This window comes from Dysidea avara, chromosome 1 (assembly GCF_963678975.1).
Source record: "Dysidea avara chromosome 1, odDysAvar1.4, whole genome shotgun sequence".
NCBI classification, from domain to species: domain Eukaryota; kingdom Metazoa; phylum Porifera; class Demospongiae; order Dictyoceratida; family Dysideidae; genus Dysidea; species Dysidea avara.
Genome location: NC_089272.1, coordinates 43,675,530 through 43,699,675, shown reverse-complemented (window position 1 = coordinate 43,699,675; position 24,146 = coordinate 43,675,530). Strand labels below are relative to the sequence as shown.

The window sequence follows — 24,146 nt, the reverse complement described above, 5'->3', positions numbered from 1 at the left end:
CCTATATACTAGCTCATGTGCCAAAACCATGTTAGAGACATTTGCTATGTTGGTCAGTAAAATTATAATTAATAGAAGTATAGAACCACAATTAGCTGTTTGTCTCAAGCCAACATTGTTTACGTTTCAACCGCCGTCCAATGATGGTGGTTACTTTGGTAGATGTATAGGATTTCATGGTTCTCCTATGATTATATGACTGGCAATAATTATGATAAACCACAAAGCTGTGATTCCCAATTGCATGAGGCTTGGGGGTAAATACCTGGGGTTCCTGACTTTGAAACCAGGATTTATTACTATGATTATTAGCCCTTTACAGTGACCAGCACTGAAGGTCTGACAGCAACATGTGCTGCAGCCTTAGGATTACCTAACCTAAGGCCATAGCCCTTCTCACCAAACCACACATACCTAGGTACCCCACTAGTACTGTACCCACCAATATCCATGCACTAATAATAAGACATCATTCCCACTTGGATGGCTAATACTGACTCTATACAGCCTCCATACAGGCTGCATCTAGTGTAAAACATTTTGCTTACATAAATACAGAAGACAAAATGTAGTTGTATATAAACATTTTTGGAAAGCAATTCAGGGAACTATGCAGGCATGCGTCACAGCCAACCAGAGAACGTATGATTAACGTATGCCTGGCTTAAAAAACTTGTAGTACGTAGCTGCTTGCTGATCCTATTTAGTCTATCTTGCATGTGTGTGTTACACATACAACACCTCTGAATCTCTTAAACATCATCATATGACAATTTGTCCCACACAGCTATACCACAGACTATGAACAATCATACTGCTATACTTCACACTAAAATTATGACAATTATCATTAGTTTAGTTTTAATTACATGATGATATGCATATAAAACACTGACAATATTTAGTTGAGAAACACACAAAGTACTAAACAATAAACTGTACAAGCAATATGCACTATACTTTACATATAATTTATTTTTATGAATTGAATTAGTCCCCATGTACACCACCACCAACAGGCTGTCATACTGCAGGGTTGCTAATAGGAACATATGGTGGTGAAGTTACAGTGTCTGGAGTAGTATGCTTCTGATCGGCAGGGTGTTTAAGTTCTACAAAACGATTAATGGTTTAATATAGGGTATATGTACATCTGTACAGCTTACCACATGCCCCACATGTGCCAAATGTTATCTTGTAGCGATGTTTAACACAGGCCCAGGTGATGATAGCAACAGCTATTATTATTATTACTACCACACAAACAATTACAATGATGATTGCCGTCCTTTGCTGATCGTCAGAGTCACTGCCACCTAGTACACAAAGCAACACTATGACAGGTAGTTTTTACAGTAAGCAAAACATGGTAGTGATGTAGTTTACACTTTTCATGGGTGGGTATAATCCAATCACCTAGTTCTACCTCGTCATCAAAAATTTACTTTCTAAGTTGACTGTGTATTAGCTGAGTTGTGAAATTAAAGGTGGCCACTAACAAATGGCTGTAGGGATAATTTTCAACAATGATGTGCTGACATTGTCATTGTTAATATTAATATCATTACAGCCATTTCACCTTTAATTTCAAAACATTTTAGCCATTGCTTATGGACATGTCATTTTTAGCTTAGCACATAGATTAACACAGAGCATATTAACTACCCCACCTACAAGAACAATCACACAATAACACTTTCATACAGTTACATTATAGACACCTTCACAACTTACGTAGTTAAATTACAGTGGGTGAAAGGTAATCCACTACAACCCCTGTATAAGGTATTAAATGATTTGTCCACAACACCCAGGATAGACTGGTGTTGTACTTGGTGGATGTCTATATCAAGAGAATCACTTCTGGACAACCAACTACGTAACTGAGCATATGCACAATACATTCTAACAGAGCACTCCTAATTATGAGATATTGTTATACATATTATGTGCATAAATATAAAACTACAAATAAACTTTATCGTTAAGGTTAAGCTTTATTAAACACGCTATTACATGTAGTACGTACTAAACCACATGTACTCAAAATCACCACACTGAATTTCACTACTTGACATGTGCAAGGTGCAGGAATACGTCATACACACAAACACACATCACTACTTACACAAAGTACAAGGTACACACACATTCAAATATCAAATTATTAAATAGAGTACCCAGGAATTGAATAGCAGTAATAATAAGTCAACTACTCTAATAGAACATTCAGTTACTGTTATAGGACAATCTTTTGGTGTCCAGCCTCAACAGGGTAGAAGTTCACAAATTGTTACTATTCTAACTTTTCAAGGAATACTTTTAACAAATTGCTTTAGTTAATGATCTGCTATGTATTATTCTGTAAAGGCAAATTTTGTTTTGTAAAATGTCTATAACACTTGACACGTGTGTATGATGGGAAATAATTTGGAAATACAAAGCAGACTATAACAGTTGATTACCAACCAACTAGCTCAAAGATTGCCTAAACCAGTCAAGGAGGGCCGTTGACTACTTCCCACTAAACGAGATCAATATACTCTAATAGAACATTCAGCTACTTTAATAGAGCAAGCTGCATTCCAAACATCTTTTAAATGAACAGTGCTACCTCTAAAAAACCAAGTGCCCAGTGAATACTATCTCTTAAATCAATCACCTCTTTGTAAATTAACACACAGCATGCTATTAATAATCGTAGCTTTGTTTCTCACCTTGTTTTGTAACAATAATACATGCAGTACATCAAAATTGAACATATTTTGTAATTCACCAAATATTTCATAATCCATCAACTATACGTACATTGGTATGTACCGCTAAGGAAGTATAACTCCAGCAAACTACTTTAGACCACATATTATGCATAGAAATTCTTCTCAACTGCTTTATAGTTCAGTTTGTCTAACATGTTTTCATACACAAATTCTCTACACAAGGCCTCATGGCTGATCTTAATTACAAAGGTGACATACCCCCTTTCAAGTCAAAAGGATATGCCATTCTTCGTAGCTGTTACATTGTTTTCACACGCCTGTTACAGCATGTTTGAAATAAGTAGGCAGAAACATTAAGACATAGTGTCTGAACAAAAGCATATTTGATCAGACATTTGTACAAACTTTCCCGAACATCAAACATTTTTTTGCTTTGAAACATTGTCAAGTCTGATACATATTTTGCCTAGGTAAATTTTCTACCAATAGTGAACATATCATGATGGGACATTATGACCAACCAAAATGAAACATTCTTTGACAAACACCAATTTTGGTCGGAAATGTCAGATGGCCAACCATTATTTCAAGCACTGTAGCCCCTATGCGGTTCCAGTGACCGGAAACACCCCCTTCAAGTAAACATGACAAAAACAGAAGTCAACCTTTAATACAGTACATAAACAGTCTTTATTCATTGAATAAAGGTTAATTACTATAGGTCAAAACTGTTTGCTCACATGGGTGTTGGACAGACATACCAACACGCAGACATGTGGTTTTTGCCAAACCGATTTCAGGAAACTGTACGCCCACAGCTCCAGCTATGGGCACATTCCTGGTTTAGAAAAATTGTCCCATTGGGAAATTGAACCTACTCCTTTCAGCAAAGTGTATGCAAATTGTGAAAACTTCCCCCACAAAAAAAAATATATCTGCTATATAGTGTTGAAACTGAATTTTGGGGTCCTGATAATTGAGATTATAATTGTTACTAAACTGGACTCCTATAGAGTAGCACAGCAAGGTAACTAGTCCAAATTTTCATGGTTTTCAACACCCACACCCACGTGCGCGTGCACACACACACACACACTATACACCTACTACGCATGCACACATTTCATCACAATACACATATTTATCATGTACAGTAACAACGATGAAACTATTGCATATACACATCACATTCTCACCCTGTGCATCTATTGTCCTAGTTGGTGATACCATGTGTGTTGAAGTTGTTCTCATTGTGGTGGTAGTCGTCGTTGTCACTGGTATAGTAATTAACTTATTAAAAATAATTTTATTAAGATATTTGAACTAGTATACATCATACACAGCATGCATTGTGTATCGGAGATACCTGTACCTTCACGTACAGGTCATGGGAGTATTGGTGGATACATGCTGGGTGGTATTGCATTTTTTCTCCCAGTATCTGGTATTGAGAAAATATCTTGGTATCTGGTATTTCACGGGATCCTGGTATCAACTACATTCTAATCAAGCTGATAAAAACAGTCAACTGTTAATTTGTAGTTACTATCCAAAGTTGGATACAAGTTACTCATGGCTAACTGACTATAATGCATTTTGCATTTGTGTGGTCACCACCAAACCATCAACACATACTGTAACTTAATTAAATGCCAAAGACCTGATGTTTGGCTTCTTTACTAAAAGTTAATACCTTTGGTGACAATACTGCTGTAGCAATAAAAGAAAGAATGCTAACTTAGAAGCTCAAGTTACTCTAACATATCAGTCATCTTGGCAATATGAACTCTGATGTCCTACGTACTGCCCAGCAGCAAACAAAAGAGGTACTAGATGGTATGGTCTACAACACACATATAACACTTCATGATCACAATCTCCTAAGCTTATTCTACATACCTGTTGGCATGACACCAGCTATCACCATCAGATCAACTCCTTCTCCTTGACATATTTGGTTTCTAGGGATAACACTGATCATGTATGATGTTCCGTTAGTTAGTCCATTAAAGGAATACTGAGTATCATTAGTACTGGTTGATGATATTATAGCACCAGCTGCAGTCAATAGTATACCATAGGATACTGATGATGTACTAGTCCATGATATAGCTATGACAGTGACTCTTATGAAGTCTACTGCAATATTGTCAATTGATGGAGTACCTGTAAACATATAATAAATGTTGATACTTTTATTTATTGTATGAATTTAATACCAATATATTGTACTCGTATTTGTACACAACATTCACAACTGTGAATACACCATATAAATACTTTAACCTTCAAACTTTCACATGCCAGAGTATCCAAGTATTGTAACTCTCATATATAGTAACTATTAGCATACAGTATACATGATGATGGAAAAGTCTCCGGTATTGTGTCAACTTTCCAACATTAACTATGAGCTACAAGATGCACATTGTTATGTGTCAATAAAATTGAAGACCTGATCTACATATTTGCTTACATATAGTGTTGTGAACCTGTAGAGTTTACTAAAGCTGGATATTGGAAGGTGAATAATTGGATACTGACTGGTTATTATCTGATTGTAAATTAGCAGATACAATGGTACTCAACAACCTAATGTATTTTGCGGACTGGACTCACGGACTGGACTCGCGGACTGAGCTGGAAACAGCTATTAAACAATAATCCAGGCCTTATCCATCTCTTGCAACACTGGAGACACCACTATCGAGCTACAACTGCTGATACTGCTCTTCCTTACAAGTCAACAAACTAGCGTGTGCACTAATTAATTAGAATACACTTACGATACACGAGTACTAGCAGTGACAAGGCGTGATAGAGGCTATCGTTGTAGCTTAGGTGTTTTTCTTTTGTTGCTCCAGTACTTACCACTAGTGTTAGGCCTGTAGTGATGAGCCAGTTTATTTGCTTAGCCCCATCACTTCGCTGGGCGGTGCCACCTATACTAGCTACCCTGCTAACTTATTACTGGCTCATCTCTACAACCCTAGCACTAGTGCTAAAGCAATAAAGGAAAACATCTGCGCTACAACAATAGCCTCTATCACGCTTTATCACTGCTAGTACTAGTGTATCATAAGTGCATTCTAATTAATTAGTGCACGTGCTAGTTTGTTGACTTGTAAGGAAGAGCAGTATCAGCAGTTGTAGCTCGATAGTGGTGTCTCCTGTGTTGCAAGAGATGGATAATGCCTGGATTATTGTCTAAAAGCTGTTTCCAGCTCAGTGCGTGAGTCCAGTCCGCGAGTCCAGTCCGTGAGTCCAGTCCTCGAAATACATTAGGCCGTACTCAACATGCCTGTTGGAAGCCTTTGGGTGCCATCAACATCCTGCCTTACAATAACAGTTATTACAATCACATATTTACACATGCTTTGAGGTTATGGTGTTAACACTTGTCAGCAGAGTAATTTACAGTTTACCAAGTGGGTGGGCAAAACTGGTTTAAAGCAATAATTGGCTTGATCTAGACATACCAGTTAAGGTGGCAGTTACCTGGAAATAGTGGTAATGGAAGCCCTTTAAAAATGAAACCTTACAAAACTACAAAAATTGTGTGATGTGTTTAGAAATTGTAGGTCTCTCTTGTTTCACTATATCTTTGGTCCCTAATTGAACTTAGAATTCCTTGTACTCGTAGTATGCTTGGGCATGGTCAGGCAAAGGTTAGATATATGCATGTAAGCACATATAGTTCTCGTCAACTTAACCTGAATAATTGTACAAAAATCATTCCAATTAATGCCTCAAATGTTACTAAAGCAAGGCAGATGCAGAATTATATTTCTCATGCCATCTTGGCATTTCCAAACTATGCAGTTAAAGACATGTACAGCAGTTCTGCCCAGCCTGCTCTGTCCTCCGAAGGTGGTGAGGCCAGGGCCAGAGCCGAGTTGTCAGGTCATCCATGGACTGCAATGGAGGTCATAGTCATGCCACTACTTTTTATTAATCTGGTGTGATATTTAGGTCAGAGATTACCTCTTCACATTACTCAATATATGTGCTAAGCATGGGGTCTGGGGGCATGCCTTTATGCTTTGAAATGCCACACAGATGACTCACTGGAACTTTTGAATTGTGAAGACTTTGTAATGATTTATACCAAGCAGTGTAATGAGAACAGTGGCTATAAATCTATACTAAATGTTCTATTAGAGTATCATGATGACCGTTCTATTAGAGTATATTGCAATGACTGCTCTATTAGAGTATCGCAATTATTTTATAAGTAGCTGAAAAGTGCTATACTTTTCTTGAGTACACCATTCTTTCACTCGTGTACAAAGTGCACCCACTGTACTTATATAATTAGTCACAAATCAACACAAATCACTGAGCCATTTTAACGGTGCCATAGGACTTTACAGGTTCATTTTTCACACCCTACAGTGCAGTTTGACACTCTCCCTCCCCATTGTATACTCTTGGTTACGGTGATAGATAGCAGGAAGATCAAAACAATTGATTTGCACAGTGCCTATAAATACAGTAAATAAATTACAGGTGCTTGTTTAATCATCATAAGTTATGGAGTTAGTACTTGTGCTATTGTGCTCACCATGAACTGGGATATTCATGTATCCACCCATGCAATTTAGCAAGAAGGTTGTTCAAGCTGAGAAACGGCAATGATGAAGTCACATTAACTTTACCGCAAACACACATAACCACATTTGTTTCATGGTAGAGAAACGAAGCAACAATATTCTTACTCTCCATGAAGAGGCAAATCCGGTAGTGCACTAGAGACCTCAATTCGTATCTTCATTCATGATTTAGATTACTGAAGAGATTAAAATGTGCATAAAACTATTTTTGTAGCAGCATTTTTTACCCAATGCATTTCAACAGGATTTATCTCAAAAATACAATTATGCAAACAAGTCAGGTTTTCGGTCAGCAGGTCACATATATGAGTATCTAAGCTATTTTAGAGGCCTGAGAAATGGTACAATAATCACTCGGGAAGAAGCCAGAGGTAGCCATACCAGTGGTCACTAATTAGCATAGATATGCATAATGAATATTTTAGATTATGTTTGTGAAGCTTTGGCTGCTGGGTTAATGATGGCTTCCTAGTGCTTACATAGTGTCTAAAATAACTCATTCTTTGCAGCATATTATGCGTGATATAGTCAAATACATATCTACAGCTCACCTAACACAGTCAATGTTCCCATATCACTCTCAACATTATCATTCAGTACAGCAAAGATACACTGATATGATGACTGGTCATCAGTCTCACTCACTGGACCAACTCTTAATACACTGTTGTTTCCATTAAGTGGATCAGCTATCCATTCCAGTCCATCATTAGTGTCTCTATTAATCTCAGTTCCACTGATGGTCTCATCACTAACTATTACTCCATTTCTATTCCTCTCAATGATATGCCAGTTGGGCACTACCAGGTTAGGATCAGCCTCAGTAAATCCACATGTAAAGTTAACAAACTGATTTACACACACTGTAGTGTCTTGCGGACCATTAGTGATGATCACAGCTGAATTGACAATATAATTAAAACACAGGTAACAATAAGGTACCAGTATTACTTACACATACAGTATGTAAGGTGCAAATAAGGGTGGTAAGGTGTCATCTCACAAGAAAAACACTAATGGTCAACAGGTCATAAAAACATAGTCACAAATTGCTACCAGTAGGCTGGTATCGCATTTTAACTACAGAATTTGTTTACTGTATGTATTATGGGTGACCACAACATAGGCAACCACAGAGTATATTCAGGGCAGGGCATGTGATCACCATTTTACAAGCAGCACTACTCAATGATATGACATGATTGACATTCTGGTATGCACTTACTGGTATTAACTTAATATCATAAATAGAGCTGGACGGTATCGAAATTTTGCTATCACAATATATCATGAGAAAAATATCACGATATTACTATATATCATGATATTTTTTTCCATATTTTGACAGATGCTCTACTATGAAACTACACCTACAGTGTACCTACACAAGTAATATAACCTGCAGCAACATGAATGGATGTGTAAAAATACATGTATATACATGGCATTAACCATTTATTGAACTATACACGGAGATATAGACATTAGCTAGACCTACAATTAAGCATGGACTTACACACTCAAGTGCATGACATGAATTCAGAAGTTCTACAGATTCCCATGCATGACTATAGGACTGCTAACTATAGCAACAAAACCTCATTCACCCATGCACATTTTATTAGCTATAATGCCACAATGTGCAGAAATATTCCTTCTTCAATAAAAATCCAATATAATAAAGTCCCCTTTAGTAGCTACTTAAGTGTTTCATTTTCGCATGAATGCTCTATAGAGTTACTTGACTGTTCTATTAGAGTATATAGGTGACTACTCAATTAGAGTATTTCGATCTTTCCTGGAGCTAAACAGTAGCACTATGTTTACAGTAGTTAGCTAATACAACTATTATTAGAGAGCAACGCGGTAATCATGATATCACGATAATATCGTTACCAAGAATTTTTGACAATACTGGTATCGTTACATCAGAATATTGCGGTTTTACGATATAACCGAGATACCGCCCACCCCTAGTGGTGAGCGCCTCTGATAGCCAAGTGGTCTCTGTTAGTGCTGTAAACAAGTTAAAATAAACAGATTAACGAGCCTTGCCAGTGTTTAATTTTAATGCTCAGTGATTAAACACAATGTGGTCTCACCAAGAAGCCTAACTGCCTTCACCCGTCACCTGTAAAACTGAAGAGCAGGGGCTGAACTGATTTCAGCAATCAACCAGAACACACAGCCTTGAAGCTCGTATCTTGTCTTGTTTGTGTCGTTTTGTTTACATGCAAAACAGAGTGGTCTTTTAATTAAATCACAAAACTATTTAATACTATGTTTAAGCAAAGAGCTTACACATGCTTTGAGGTTAGTCTCACGTAGCCAGACCCTATTTCTCTGCACAGTGCTTATCGATAGTGCCTGCTCCAGAATCACCTTTTGGAACAGGCACTTATAATTTCCAATCAATGCGCCATATGGAGAAATAGGGTCTGGCTACATAAGACTACTTCAAGGTTGTGTTCAGGGGTTTGTTTCAGGCAGTTGTTGTGTTTTGTATTCTTTCTAACAACTCTGCAGTGAGTTTTTATGGCAAATAAACATCTTAGGTAAGTTTCAATCTGTTCCATGTTTTAGTCATGTCCTGGCACATTAAAACAGTAAGGGAAACATGTATGTCACATGCACGTTGTGGTCATGTTTCAACAACAACTGGTCATACACCTGGAATGCATATCACGTGTAGAATTATATGCAACACTTTCTTGTGATTCATACAGCTATAGTAGTGGAACCTGTCTGTCATCTTTGGGCCAAATTTCTAGCCTTTTTGGCTACATTAGACAGATGAATTAGCAAGCACTAACTATTTTTTTTAAGTGCAATATCTTTCTTCTTAGTTGATTAATAAACACCTCGGGCCCAGTGGTGTAGCCAAGGGTGGGCCTCGCTTGCTAATGATATTGCGAACAAGAAATGAGTAGTGTACACCTTGGCAGCGCCATACTTTCATTATAAATCAACAGCTGATATCGGATCAGTTCAATAATTACATCATGTGATCCGAGTAGTTTCAATGGTTTCTATTTAATGCACAGCATCACGTGATCCAAATTTTAGGTAGAAAAGAGGAGCACGAGGAAGGAGGGAATCCAGTTTTTTTTTTCACATCTGGGATACTGAGCTGTGAGGAGCAGCACAAATTCTGTTGGCGAGGTTATAAATGACCTAAAGTGATAAACAAAAATTAAATTCTCTGGTGTTACCATGTTAGCTAGACAAGTCGGTTGGAGATGAAAGATTCATGCAGTGGTGACTGGATTAAGCCATACATCTTAAGAGTCAGGCTGGAGTAGAATGAGTTGTGTATAAGTGCAGATGAACTAAAAGAGAACAAGAAGAGGAGGTGCAATAAGTTATTTTTCATTTCTAGCTTCTATATCATTCATGCAGTAGCATTAGACTAGTGAAATAAGCTGCAGGAATAGTAGCATAACATATTATTAGCTAGCTAGATATATTTATGCACTTTTGAAACACTTTTTAATGTAGAGTCCACTAAGTATGGACTTGCATTTTGTGCTAGTTAATCGCATGGGGTGAAATATGTAGGTAAGTGTGCCCACCCATCCCTGAAGGGCTGGCTATGCCACTGCTCGGGCCATTTAATGTGTGACATAACTGTGGGTTAATTCCCTTCACCTTGGGACCAAAATTTCCTGACCTTGTTCAGCAGGCAGCTACACTATAGGCACGTCACTTTGTACATGAACAACACACTAGCAATTTGGACAGGTGTAATACATAGTGACCTAATTTAGCAGGTGTTACATCAGGCAGGTCACTTTGTATACAAATGACATATTTACACATTACAGAGGCTAGACAGGTTTACTGTACAGTAGAACCTGTGTTGGCAGTCACCTGTACAGAAAGGCCATCTCTCTATAAGGGCAAGCAAACAGGCATGCTGTGGTCATGTTTCAACAACATCTGGTCATACACCTGGAATGCAAATCACATGTAGAATTACATGCAACACTTGCTTGTGGTTCATACAGCTATGGTAGTGGAACCTGCCTGTCATCTTTGGGCCAAATTTCTAGCCTTTTGGCTGCATTAGACTGATGAATTAGTAAGACCAAATTTGTCTATGGACTATATTTAGAATGACATACATCACCGAGGTAAAGTATGGAAGTATGAGGGGACATTTACTGTAACTGGCTATATTCGATATAATGTTACTTTCTAAAAGTAATATTACATTGAAGTAAAGAGTAATATGTGACCATCTCAGCAAAAACTTGTCTAGCTCTTACAACTTACAAATTTCTTAATTTCTTTTCATTTTCTCAGCATTATTTACAGTGTCCAAAGAATGTATCACCAAAATTTCAGCTTATGATGGTGAATTATATAATTGTGTTAGGCAGTAGGAACAGCAAGGAAATCAATTTGTACAGGATTGCAAGTTTAAGGAAAAATTAGGAATTTTAAGTTCGATTAGAGATCATAGAAAAAAAGTAGGGAAACAAGGGAGGTCGCCTACACCTGCAGATATACCAGTGAACATTTAATCCCTAATTCAGCCCCAAGACCAAGACTGAATTAGGGATTAAATGTTCACTAGTATATCTGCAGGTGTAGGCGACCTCCCTTTTTCTTTCCTTTTTTTTCAACGATGCCTGGTTGAACTTGGAATTCCTTTTGTTTGTTTATTTTTTTTGTAACATTATTATGACTGGTAAACCCACGCATACCGCATCAAAACAAAGGATGGTGCCAGAATTAATGTTTCGTCTGAACGCGCACCCCACCTATTAAATACTACTCCAAAAGTGCAGTGGCCATTACGCTTCGCTTTCAGCTATGTTCAGACTGTTACACAGCGCTTACAGAAAGGCCACCTCTATAAGGGCAAACTGCATACATTCCTCAAAACAGACATTTATACACTGTCAAAAGCAGTCACCCGCCTATTAAGGCCAAGAGTATTTGGTGTAAAGGTGACTGGTTCCATGTGCAATGTAATGTACTTTACATACAGCCCTGTAGCAAGTGGTAACTTGTACATAAAGCAATATACAAGGCTGAAATGAACATACGAAAACATGAATAAGTCATGTTGACAGTTGTCTCTGTACCTATCAAGGACTCAAATCAGCGGTTCCTATTTTGTTAAAGTCAACCTTTGTACAGTACAAGGTCAAGATGATTCTCACAAGTTTAAGGTGAGCTAAAAGTCAAAACTCATGATGTATAACTTAATTATAATACACAGAATTTATACGTGACAAAGATCCTTGGTATTTGAAGTAGAACAAAAAAATCGCTCAGATATTTGCAACTAAGCTATTAATTGCATAGCATTGTGGGAAAGTTGTTAATTCTTCTAGCGAATCTATCGTATTTGAAGTACTACTGTGGAATTTTAAATAGAGAACTACAAATCAAATAACACAATTAAACCATTAAAATTTTTTGCTCATTGTGCTGTTCAAACTATTTGAATACTCAATTTGTTCAGGTCTAGTTCAAAGTAGAAATACACCCACAACACATACACACGGTACGCTTGCAGGTTTTATCAGTAACCATATATGGTGTTCAATGGACCAAATACATGATATGCACATTCATCATTGTTACCTGCTAGTATCACTTCACTGAGATATACAATTACCATGAAAGTTTGGATCTTCATTATTTTTCTTTTCCTACAGAAATGAAATTAAAAAGCACATCATAACTATACAGGATGTTACATGTTCATTCTGTAGCACAGAATGATAACATTACATGCTGTAAGGTGCACACATGCATGAGCACACACAAAGGTGCACAAGTATATGTACACTGCGCAAGTGATCTCTTTCTCTCTCATGCAGATCTTGAACTTGGCCACACTGTCAACATTAGATTGTCAATAGCTATTGTCCAGGATTCATTTTAGGAAAATGCCAATGTTGACAGGCATGGTGTTATCCCCCCCCCCCACACACACACAAACACACACACAAACACACACACTCTTAGCAAACAATATGCATGTTCATTGATCCTTTTCATATAACAGTAAAACAAAGCAGGTTACTGTTTGACTGCTTGCATATAGCAATTTAAAATCAACACCATGGACCAAAATGTTATAAAATTTGCTACAGAAATCTTCCAGTCAATTTGCATTAGCACATGCAATATGTTATAAAGACATTTTGATCAACGGACACTGACCTTGATTTTGGATTTTAAAAATCATCACTATTAACAGACAAAAACTTTCTTAAAAGTTCTGTTTAGATTTACTAAACTGACTTGCTCCTTAACTACCCAATGATTTGTGGCACTTCAACACTATCTGCCCTGAGTGTGTAGCTATGCACCTTATGCTAAAAGGCCAATCATTGTACAGGCACGTAAACAATACCAACTAATGCACCTATCAATGTATTTCCCACCACCCCCCCAGGCATACATGGGGCTATAGTAGGGATTTCACACAGCCAAATGTTAAATGCCCCATAGTAGGACAAACCTATAGTGGAAAATCCCCACCGTTGGCTCTAGTTGTAATGCAGAGATTTGACATAGCATAGAACATTACAAGAAGATACTTGGGCACTTAATGAATGATTGTCAAATGCCCCATAGTGGGACAAAAGCTTTGTGTCGATTCCTTCCACCTGCCCGAGGGGGTGGGGGGTGCATAACACACAATAATAATTATCATGTAGCTATAGGTTTCATTGAAACAAATGGTACTGGCCATTAAGTATTCAGGCAGGCCATGGCTTTACCAAGACGTGTGCTACAATATACCGATATAACAAGGCTAGGGACTTCAAAAAACTTCTTGACTACACCGCGCCATTAATTCTCATTCTCGTTCTCAACGGGTGCTTCATACGTACGCCACGAATGGCCGCTTTACCATTCAGGTACTGTACACACATACCTTCCTGCTTGTTATTTCTATCAGAATACCTTCCTGCTTGTTATTTCTATCAGAATGATCAGTTTCAGGTTTCAAGAGAAGGCAGCAACAACTTAGCGATGAAAACACCGGTGATTAATGTTATAAACGGAATCAAGAATTCTTTTATTAACATTCAGAGTAGCATATACATGGCTTTAGCACGTGCTGGAAGACCCAGTTTTAGCCCGGTTGCACGTGTTTGTGCGGAAGTGGTGTTTAGGTAATAAGCAAGAAAGACCGGATCATACTCTAGTTCAGCTCGTAACCTAGCTTGCCAATAACTTGTGGCTAAATGCTTTGTGTGCTGTATGTGTGTCTGTGATCGACGTCTGTGATAGCTATCCCTCCCACTTAAGCGGTGATACTCTAGTCTCGCGTGGCTAGACCTCGGGCTAGACCCTTTCCGCGCGGCCGCTTATCGATTAGAGATTATAAGCGGCGCGCTACAAGGGTCTGGACTAGTTCATGCACTAAAAAGTTTTCAACACGTTATTGGTGACGATTCCTTGACTGGGTAACAAGCATCCTGCGCTAGTAAAAGATCAAACTTGTGTACTGGAAGTAGTCGCATGTGACAAGTAGTTGAAGACACGAGGTGTACCGGCGAAATGGATCTGCCGTCTGCCCTGAATCACGCGTCTCAGCGAATGGGTATCCAAGGATTAAAACCTAAACAGTTAGAAGCTATAGAGGCATTTGTTTCAGGAAAAGACACGTTTGTTTCCTTGCCAACTGGTTATGGCAAATCTATAATATTTGCAATGCTCCCTCTACTGTTTGATTTCTTATTTGGTAAGGTGTACTGGGGCTAAGCAATTATACTCGTGCATACAATATTATTATCTCATATTGCTTTTGTTTCTAAAAGGTGCCCAGGGAAGCATTGCTGTGGTTGTCACACCTTTGATATCTTTAATGATTGATCAAAAGGGGAAATTTTTGCAGAGGGGTTTGAAAGTAGAATTTGTTGGTGAAGCCCAAACTGATGAAAATGCTACCATGGATGTGTTGAATGGAGATGTTCAGTTAGTATACATTAGTCCTGAGTCTTTATTGCTTAATCGGAGATATCGCAATATGCTAACAACACCTACATACCAGCAGAAATTGAAGGCTCTTGTTGTTGATGAAGCTCATTGTGTTAAGTTCTGGTAAGTCATAAATTTCGAACTGCTTTTGCTGATATTGGAAACAGAAGGTTATTGCCAAAAAATATCAATGTTATGGCACTGACAGCCACAGCAATCAAGACTACTCTGTCCAGTGTGAAGTCCAGACTTGCGATGGAGGATCCTGTGATAGTTGGTCTACCTCCTGATAGATCTAACATTAAAATGATTGTGGAGCCATGCCCAGATTTAAGTGAATTGTGTGAAGAATTAGCCAAGGACCTGCGTGAAAATCACACAAAGACCACTAAAACTGTTGTATTCTGTAGGTCATAAGGACTATGGAAAAATGTGTAAGATGAAGAAATTGTTGGGTAAAGATATTACAGAGCCTCCAAAACTTCCTGATCAATTCCTACAGTTCCACCTTATTGATGTTTATTGACGTTTTCACGGCAGCATCTGATAATGATATGCGAGAAGAAATTATCACTGAATTTTGCAAAAATGAGACTAAACTAAGGCTAATAATAGCCTCCACAGCATTTGGTCTGGGAATCGACTGTAAAGACATAGTCCGGGTTATTAATTATGGAACACCAAATACTCTAGAGGAGTTAGTACAAGAAATGGGGCGGGCAGGAAAGAATGGTAACCAGGCTCAAGCCATTTTGTATCACAAAGCAATTGGTGACGATGTAAGTGAGCAGGAAAAACTGTATGGAGAAAACATTAGTGTTTGCCACAGGGAACTGCTTTTTAAGGACTTTCTTTTCTTTAATAAAGAGAGTAGTCTTAGTGGATGTAATTGTTGCAATTTGTGTACCATATGGTGTACTTGAAGACTGTGGTGTTTGGTAAACTAATTGATAGTAATTGCAAATACCACATCAAAATGTATTACAGAAATCATGTTAAAGATTTAATAATTATAATATTGATCAATATGTATCATAATTCAGTACTTGCTTCTTAGCCCATTCCTTTGTATTTTTCCAGTCAATTGAGGCCATTAATTGTTGTGCTTACGAAATCCCTTATGAGACCGCCCATTTGTGATCTGAAACACCTTCTCTGCCACTAACTGTTCATGTAATTTTTGTAAATCCTTGTCAAAGGATGGCATTGAGTGATAGTCTTTGGTTGGTGTAATATTGGAAACATTTTCAAAGTTTGTGCATACCGTCTCAACCAGCCCCAACACCTTTGAGGCACGCTGAACACTCTCAGGAGAAATGTTAGATCCTAAGCCACGCAACATTCCCTTCAATCTTTTGTTCAAATGTTCCAAATGAAGGTCTACTGGAATATTCTTCCCAGGTCTGCCATGAGTGTTGACTGTCCTAGACCACTTTATCTCAGCAATCTTTCTAGGCGAGAGTAAAGAAGACTGGGCCAACAAGAGAAACCCCTCTTTGGCATACACTGTGAAAAAAGAGGGATATAAGATGATATTTCCAGTGGCTTATTGAATACAAAAAAGCTTGGTATAACCTGTGTTATACTAACAATCCCTATAAGGCTTTAGTAAATGTGTTAAACATACTGAAACCATATATGTGATAGTATAGTGTGGGCATTATATCAGATATAAGCTATTCCAAGTATTGTGGTAATTAAACTGAAACCATACATGCAATAGTATAGTATGCATTATACTAAAGTATAACATGAGTATAATACAGGATTTATATTAAGGCTTATTTGTATTCAATAAGCCACTGGAAATACCATCTTATATCCCACCTTTTTCACAGTGATAGTTGCTATGTCCTGTGTCTTTGAAAATTGCAGTTAAAAATTTCCAGTAACTCAGCATTCGGTTGCCATCACCCATCTTGGTGGCATCATGAAATCCGTGCCATAGCAGTGCCATTGTTAAGAAATCAGTGGCATATACATATACAGAATCATTAACATTTGTCACATTACCAGAAACTGCACTGTCAGGGATGGATATGTTTACAAATTTATTGACAATAGATTCTGCAATGGCCTTACAGTCAGGCGATGAATTTCTAGATTCATCCATCACTTGCTCTGCTGCTGTAGTTACATGGGCGCACATTACAACATTCAAAAAGTCCTCTGCTGCCTTCATATTATGCTGTGGAACTTTTCCAAATGAAGTACGATTTATCACCTGCTTTAGTTGAAACAAAATGCCCTTGTCATGAGGTGTTACAGAGTAAAATCGGTTTTGCAAAACCTAAAATTCATTAATATAATACACATAATTATTCAGTATAAAACAGTGTAAAAACTTACAGTAACAAGACAAAGTCTTGCATGCCAGTCACTGGTAGCTGGTACATATCCATCCAAGCGAGCTAAGCTTGTCTTGTGAAAACAACGCAAAGCTATAGCTCCTCGTACACGGGCTGATGTCAGTTGGTCCCCAAAAATCAGACAAGGCCACACTCTTGTTTCCTGCTGTACATGTGGAGTTCCATTGACCTCCACTGATACTTCTGTACTTTCTGCAGGAATGTATTTGTTGAGAGCAAGTAAAATCTGTGTCACTTCAGTTAAAACGTTTTCATTGTGCAATTGCACACCTAATGGCACCTAATAAAGCAGATTATTATCATGGATTATCACATTATACTATATTCAACGTACCACAGTAGATTTCTTAGACATATTTTCACTGTACTCATGTTGAATTTGCCAATCAACAAAGACTTCATGACCTCCAAATTCTGGCATATGTCTGACAAGCATTCTGTTTGAAGTGTAAATCAACATGGTATTCTATGTGTCTATAGGACATCATATTGCCTACCTTGATACAAGCACCTTGAAATCATTCAAAATCTGTTGCAGGTCCGTCATATTTGGCAGTACAACTTCATAGGACAGGACTCCTGAAAGTGGCCCATCTTCTAACCCCGATGTATCGAATCTGTTCAAGACTGCATATGCATGACAAAAATGCATAGACTCTGTGGATCGATTGATTCTCTGAAAGCTGCGTTGCACATTCATGTCCAGGTTGTCTATTACCAAAACATAGCCATTGTCATCCATGGGTGCATTGCACATGTTGCTGGCTACAGTAGTCTCAGTTTGGCAAACCTCACTTGAGCTCCCCTGGGTGGCTTCCACTTCCATTCGAGTATCAAGTAGTGGTGACCCATGCATCAAACTATTAGCAGAACTAGTATCTGGCACAGGTACATCACATTCATATCTCTGATGACCATCTACAGGTTCAAACAACTGCATTCTAATATCGTTGGGATTGCCAGTATCCTGAGACACAAGCTCTACTTCGCCACCTATGAGACCATTAGGGTCAATCTGGAAAACGTCAACTTCTGTTGCATCTTCTCCATCATCATCTACATCAACATTATCATCATTGTCTAAATGTACACTTTCACATTCTGATATCAGTGATACTTCACCAATGGAGTAATCACTCTCTTCATCTGTGGATACATCTGCCAAGTGGTATTCACAGTGTTGTGATGGTTCTACTTCATCTGTGGGTATATCTGTCACTACACTGTACTCACGGTGCTGTGGTGGCTGTATTGGTACCAGCCTCTATACAAACAATGGAAAAATAAATAAAAGGGAACACAAATAAATCAATATACCTTCTTTAATTCACTAGCCCAGTGCAAAACTGTTGCATCAAACTGCTTAGATAACTTGGTTATTATATCCACAGTAGAAGAGGGTGACATGCACACCATCAAAGGCTGAAGGTACCTATAAACCTTTAATAAGGATGTCATACATAATATGTAGCTAGGTTACATGTCAGACGTACCTGCTGACTAGTTCCATGACCATACAACAAAACAGATATCACTCTTTGGAGTAGGGACATGTGTTTGCACCTCTCCTTAAGCATAACACAAATCAAATATGTCAAAAACATATTGCTACTCCGGGGCAATATCTTCTGCAACAACTTGAGAAGGGTGGGAACTCTCTGACTAAATTCTTCCCAGATTGCAGTCCAGCTAAAATTTTGCAGGCCTTCATTACCATTTCTCAATAGTGAAGCATTCTTCAAACCACAGATCGCCTTCATCTCAACGCGGATTTGTCTCGCCATACAAGTGATGACATAGTCATGTGTCTTCGTAAAGAAAAAAACACTTGTAGCTGCTAATCTGTAACGTCCGGTGGCGAGTGATACTACTGCACCCTTCCTCCTCGGAGTGATGATGTGCTTGGCTTGCTTTGGTACACAGCCTGGTTGTGCCCGTTGCTTGATAATTACCTATGGGTAGATCAGTAAGTTTACACAAGATATTTGTAGTCTGCCAGTACCGATACATCTACAGAATCCGATTGAGATGAAGATCTGGTTGGTGTGATAGCTGGCACTGCGTGAAGTTTCTCGAGATCTCTTGTTTCCTGTTGAAACCCTTTCAGGTGGCGGTGGAGGCATAGAGGTACATTCCTTCTGGCATTAAACAAAGCTGCACAATTTGCAGTAATGTCTGCATTAGTTTTGGCGAGTTCTGCTTCCTGAGATCGCTGCTTTTTCAAGAGACTTTGGCATTTATCACAGAGGCAAGGGGATGAACTTATGAACAAGTTCCAGAACAATCCAAAATCGCTTCCTCCACGGAACTGCGATAATACCTTCTTTAAAAGTGCTGCTTCTTCTTCACAAGCAACTCCGCTCAAAATCTTCCGCTTATTTTTCCTGTGTAAAATGAAGATGAACTAAGCTTCTTTATCTACCAAACAATTACTTGTCGAAGGTTCACTGGTAGGTAAGGTAAATGCGGGTATTTCCGGACAGCGTACAATTCCGGACACTTTGGTACCTTTATCAAGCTAGCCGAGGAACGAAACAACGGATTGCCTTGAAATTTCTGCTGTGAATAGCTATTCTTATAGGGATTATAAAAATCGAAAAGTGTGTTCTAGTTGATTCATTCTTGGGTGCTATACACGAAGTGTCCGGAATTGTGCGCTGTCCGGAAATACCCGCATTTACCTTATTAGGCAAAACCCACACGGGTCCCTAGCAGGCATTTTCTAGACGCTTTCGTCCTTGTTTTCGTCAGCCTGAGCTCGGTACAGTAATTCCACTTCTTGGGCGCTTAAGAGATCGCGTGAGTCAATTAACACTCACCAACCACTGGTGAGAGCAGTTACTTTTTAAATCACGAACTAGTCCAGACCCTTGTAGCGCGCCGCTTATAATCTCTAATCGATAAGCGGCCGCGCGGAAAGGGTCTGGCCACGCGAGACTATGGCTAGACTGATTAGCGCGAGTACTCCTACAAATGATTTGAGTACTTATTCGGCCAGTAAGGCGATAGACTTGGCTGAAGATGGACCCGTGGATGATAATATTGACGAGTTCGACTCGTTATTGTGCGAGATGGACGATGAACAGTTTCAGATGGCAACTAGTCAACCAGTGGAACAAGATGATGATGTGGGGGCGGGTGAGGGGTGTGGTTTACTATATCACGTGCTATCGGTCTTAGCAGATATCCCATTACCATCACAACAACACATCGGCAAGTTGAAACAAATGTTTGGACATTCCCAGTTTAAGAAGTGAGTGACATGGGGGTTGTTTCTGTGTGGATAATAAATTAGTACCACTGGGGATTTTTAATGGTGACGTCACTGTAGACAATCTTAGTTTCAAGTATGACACATCTGGGTAACTGGTCCTATATATATATATTAATACCATACCTGTTTCACTGCCCATACAAAAGTCTCAATAGTAGCAGTGAAATTTATCCCGTATTTCACTGACAGCAGTGAAAAAGTTGTAATTGTAATTTCATTGGCTAGAATTTATGTTAACAATGTAGCGCCAATTAGTGTCGACGCGTGTTTAGTGTGTTTAGTACATAGTGACAAATTGCGTACATAGCAATGCTAATGCACAGCATGCGTATATGCAGCGAGTATGGTATTAACTGGGAATAGCATGGGTAGCAGTGAAATTTGGGATAAATACTGTAACGCTGGGACTTTGTCGAGAACAATTATACTTAGCTACCACCAGTATTATTCTTAACACAGACTGACTTGTACAACAAAAGAAAACCTTAACATAACTACTTAACATCCAAAGTGTTAATTGTACAAAGATATATAATTAAACATATGTTACTACAGAGGTCTGTTACACTATCCCCCTCCACTAAGACGTTCTCACATAATCCTGCAGTCTCACAGGAGGCCGGTGCTGTCTGGTTGGGTAACGTCTTGTCTCACTTGGGGGTTGATCAGTTCCAACATTTGTAGGTTGTCTTGATGTAGGTTGATCACTGGAGTAGCATTCATCATCATAATCTACCAACTCCAAATCTGTTCCCACAGGTGGAGCTCGAGGGGTAGGTACATGTTCCTCACTTGCTGCGGCTGGTTGATCACTACTGGCAGAAGTGGAAGGCAAGTCACCATCTAGTTGAATGTCCTGTGGACATGGCTTTAATCGGTTAAAATGCACCACCTGTCGCTGCCTCCGTCCCCTTTGACACTGTACTCTATAGGTGCACTCGGACAGCTTTTTCATGACTTTGAAAGGTCCAGTCCAAGGGTGGAAAAGCTTCCTACTAGTGTTCTTTGGGACTTTTGGGTTTAACACCCATACCATGTCACCAGTCTTAAACGGTGAACCATTTTCCCTCTGGTCATAATATGCTTTCTGCCTTTGATGCTGCACTCCAGCAGTCTTCTTTGCTACTTCAAATGCAGCTGTCAGTTGCTTCTCAAGGTCTGCTGCATATTCATTGATGGATTGTGTCTTGTTATCTATTGCAGTGCCATATAGGATGTCTATGGGTAGAACTGCCTGACGGCCATACATTAAATAAAATGGTGCATAACTGGTCGAGGCATGAGTACTGGTGTTATAAGCAAAGCATACCTTGCGAATGTGATTTTCCCAATCCCACGGATTGTCTTTGCAGTGGGTAGCTAACATGCTTAGTAGTGTCCTGTTAAATCTCTCCACCATGCCATCACATTGTGGATGGTATGGGGAAGTTCTACTCTTTTGAATACCTAAAAGCTTGCATACCTCTGACATCAGCTGTGACTCAAACTGTTTCCCCTGATCTGAGTGAAGCTGGCTAGGTACTCCAAAACGCATGAACACCTCATCTACCAGGCGAATGGCAACAGTCTTAGCCTCTTGATTCGGGATTGCAAAAGCCTCCATCCATCTACTAAAATAATCAGCCACAACCAGTATGTAACTGTTGCCAGCTTGGCTCTCAGGGAATGGTCCCAAGATATCCATGGCCATAACTTGCATAGGATAGCTTGCTGTTATTGTACCTAGTGGCGCTCATTTGGAAACAGGAGGTGATTTCCTAGTAGCACAACTTGCACAGGTTTGACACCAGCTGCAAGTGTCATTCCAATATCCAGGCCAATAAAAACATTCTTTAACCCTTCCAAAGGTCTTCTCCTGTCCCAGGTGACCACCTGTTACTCCATCATGCAGTGATGCCAGAATGTCTGACCGATGATTCTTAGGGACTACAAACTGTAGCCACTTCTGATCCCTCTGAGGTTCAGAGAACTGCCTATACAACACTCCGTTGATGACTATCAACTGGTCCCACAACTGCCAGAGTCTGCGGTCCTCGGGACTGTTATTGCTCAGAACAGCCGGTTTCTGATTAGTTTCCTTAGCAGCCAGTACTGATGAAATACGGGGATCATCTATCTGGGCAGTTCGAAGTTCCTCTGGGGAGTGAGCACTCAGTGAAGCCAGATCAGTAGGGACTACTGCTGCTAGTGCAAGAGCCTCATCAGCTGGAATGATTCCACATTGTTTACAAGGGATTCTTGACATGGCATCAGCATTGTTGTGACTTTTACCTGGCCTATGCTTAACTGTGAAGTGATACTCTTGTAGCTTCTGTACCCAACGTGCAACTTGGCCTTCTGGGTCTTTAAACTTCTGTAACCACGCCAGGGCACCATGGTCAGTCCGAATTGTGAAATGTGATCCTAGAAGGTAAGGGCGGAAGTGCTGAAGAAAGGTCACCACAGCCAATAGTTCTCTTCTCGTCACGCAGTAATTGCGCTCAGCCTTAGTCAAACTTCTGCTGGCATATGCAACAGCACACTCTCTGCCCTCTTGGATCTGGGATAACACTGCTCCAATGCCCATGTCACTGGCGTCAGTGTCCAAAATGAAAGGCTGTGACCAGTCTGGTAAAGCAAGTATAGGTGCAGAAACTAAGCGAGTCTTTAAGCAATCAAAGGCTTCCTGGCACTGGGTAGTCCATTTGAATTCAGACTTCTTCTCTGTAAGCTTGTGCAATGGTGAAGCTACTGAAGCAAAGTTTTTGATAAATCTTCTATAATAGCTGGCTAAGCCTAGAAATTGTTGTGTTTCTTTAATGGTAGTAGGTATAGGCCATTCTCGTACACGACATGTTTTGTCTGGATCAGGTAAGATCCCATCTGCAGAAACAACATGCCCCAAGAATTGCACTTTAGGTTGCATGAACTGGCACTTGTGGGGTTGTAATTTTAGTCCTGCTCTGTCTAATCGTTCAAAGACTTGCCTAAGGTTGCTCAGATGTGCCTCAAATGTTTTACCTACAATAATAATATCATCTATATAGACAATGCAACTGCTCCATTGTAACCCTGACAATACCATATCCATTAACCTTTGAAAGGTTGCTGGGGCATTACACAGCCCAAACGGCATAACATTAAAGTGAAATAGACCTTCATGGGTACAAAAGGCAGTTTTCTCCCGGTGCTTCTCATCTACCTCTACTTGCCAGTACCCGCTCTTCAAGTCCAATGT

General features: G+C 39.2%; 4 protein-coding genes across 6 annotated transcripts; 2 read left to right on the top strand and 2 right to left on the bottom strand.

The window, feature by feature from the left end:
• Positions 1-855: 855 nt before the first annotated feature.
• Positions 856-14,388, bottom strand: LOC136265258 (uncharacterized). 3 transcript variants are annotated; one of them, XM_066060121.1, is made up of 7 exons: positions 14,267-14,388; positions 12,932-12,999; positions 7,885-8,232; positions 4,620-4,886; positions 3,917-3,994; positions 1,167-1,316; positions 856-1,112 (listed from the first exon to the last, which is right to left on the bottom strand). In XM_066060121.1, the coding sequence occupies exons 2-7, from the start codon at positions 12,984-12,986 to the stop codon at positions 1,024-1,026; spliced, it is 987 nt and encodes a 328-aa protein (XP_065916193.1). In that variant the 5' UTR covers positions 12,987-12,999; positions 14,267-14,388; the 3' UTR covers positions 856-1,023. The 3 variants fall into 3 exon arrangements, with proteins under 3 accessions (XP_065916193.1, XP_065916196.1, XP_065916197.1); XM_066060124.1 differs by lacking the exon at positions 14,267-14,388 and adding an exon at positions 14,238-14,264; XM_066060125.1 differs by lacking the exon at positions 856-1,112 and adding an exon at positions 1,735-1,843 and having other exon boundaries at positions 1,175-1,316.
• A 270-nt stretch (positions 14,389-14,658) lies between these two features.
• Positions 14,659-15,413, top strand: LOC136250497 (ATP-dependent DNA helicase RecQ-like). Its single transcript, XM_066042712.1, has 2 exons — positions 14,659-15,050; positions 15,127-15,413. The coding sequence occupies exons 1-2, from the start codon at positions 14,867-14,869 to the stop codon at positions 15,411-15,413; spliced, it is 471 nt and encodes a 156-aa protein (XP_065898784.1). The 5' UTR covers positions 14,659-14,866.
• Positions 15,414-15,481: 68 nt separating this feature from the next.
• Positions 15,482-16,228, top strand: LOC136246904 (ATP-dependent DNA helicase RecQ-like). The gene is made up of 4 exons (XM_066038500.1): positions 15,482-15,653; positions 15,697-15,741; positions 15,827-16,069; positions 16,212-16,228. The coding sequence occupies exons 1-4, from the start codon at positions 15,482-15,484 to the stop codon at positions 16,226-16,228; spliced, it is 477 nt and encodes a 158-aa protein (XP_065894572.1).
• Positions 16,229-16,379: 151 nt separating this feature from the next.
• LOC136246894 (uncharacterized) lies at positions 16,380-20,106 on the bottom strand. The gene is made up of 8 exons (XM_066038493.1): positions 19,658-20,106; positions 19,149-19,607; positions 18,973-19,095; positions 18,153-18,919; positions 17,990-18,092; positions 17,636-17,935; positions 17,114-17,576; positions 16,380-16,792 (listed from the first exon to the last, which is right to left on the bottom strand). The coding sequence occupies exons 2-8, from the start codon at positions 19,437-19,439 to the stop codon at positions 16,380-16,382; spliced, it is 2,460 nt and encodes an 819-aa protein (XP_065894565.1). The 5' UTR covers positions 19,440-19,607; positions 19,658-20,106.
• Positions 20,107-24,146: the final 4,040 nt, after the last annotated feature.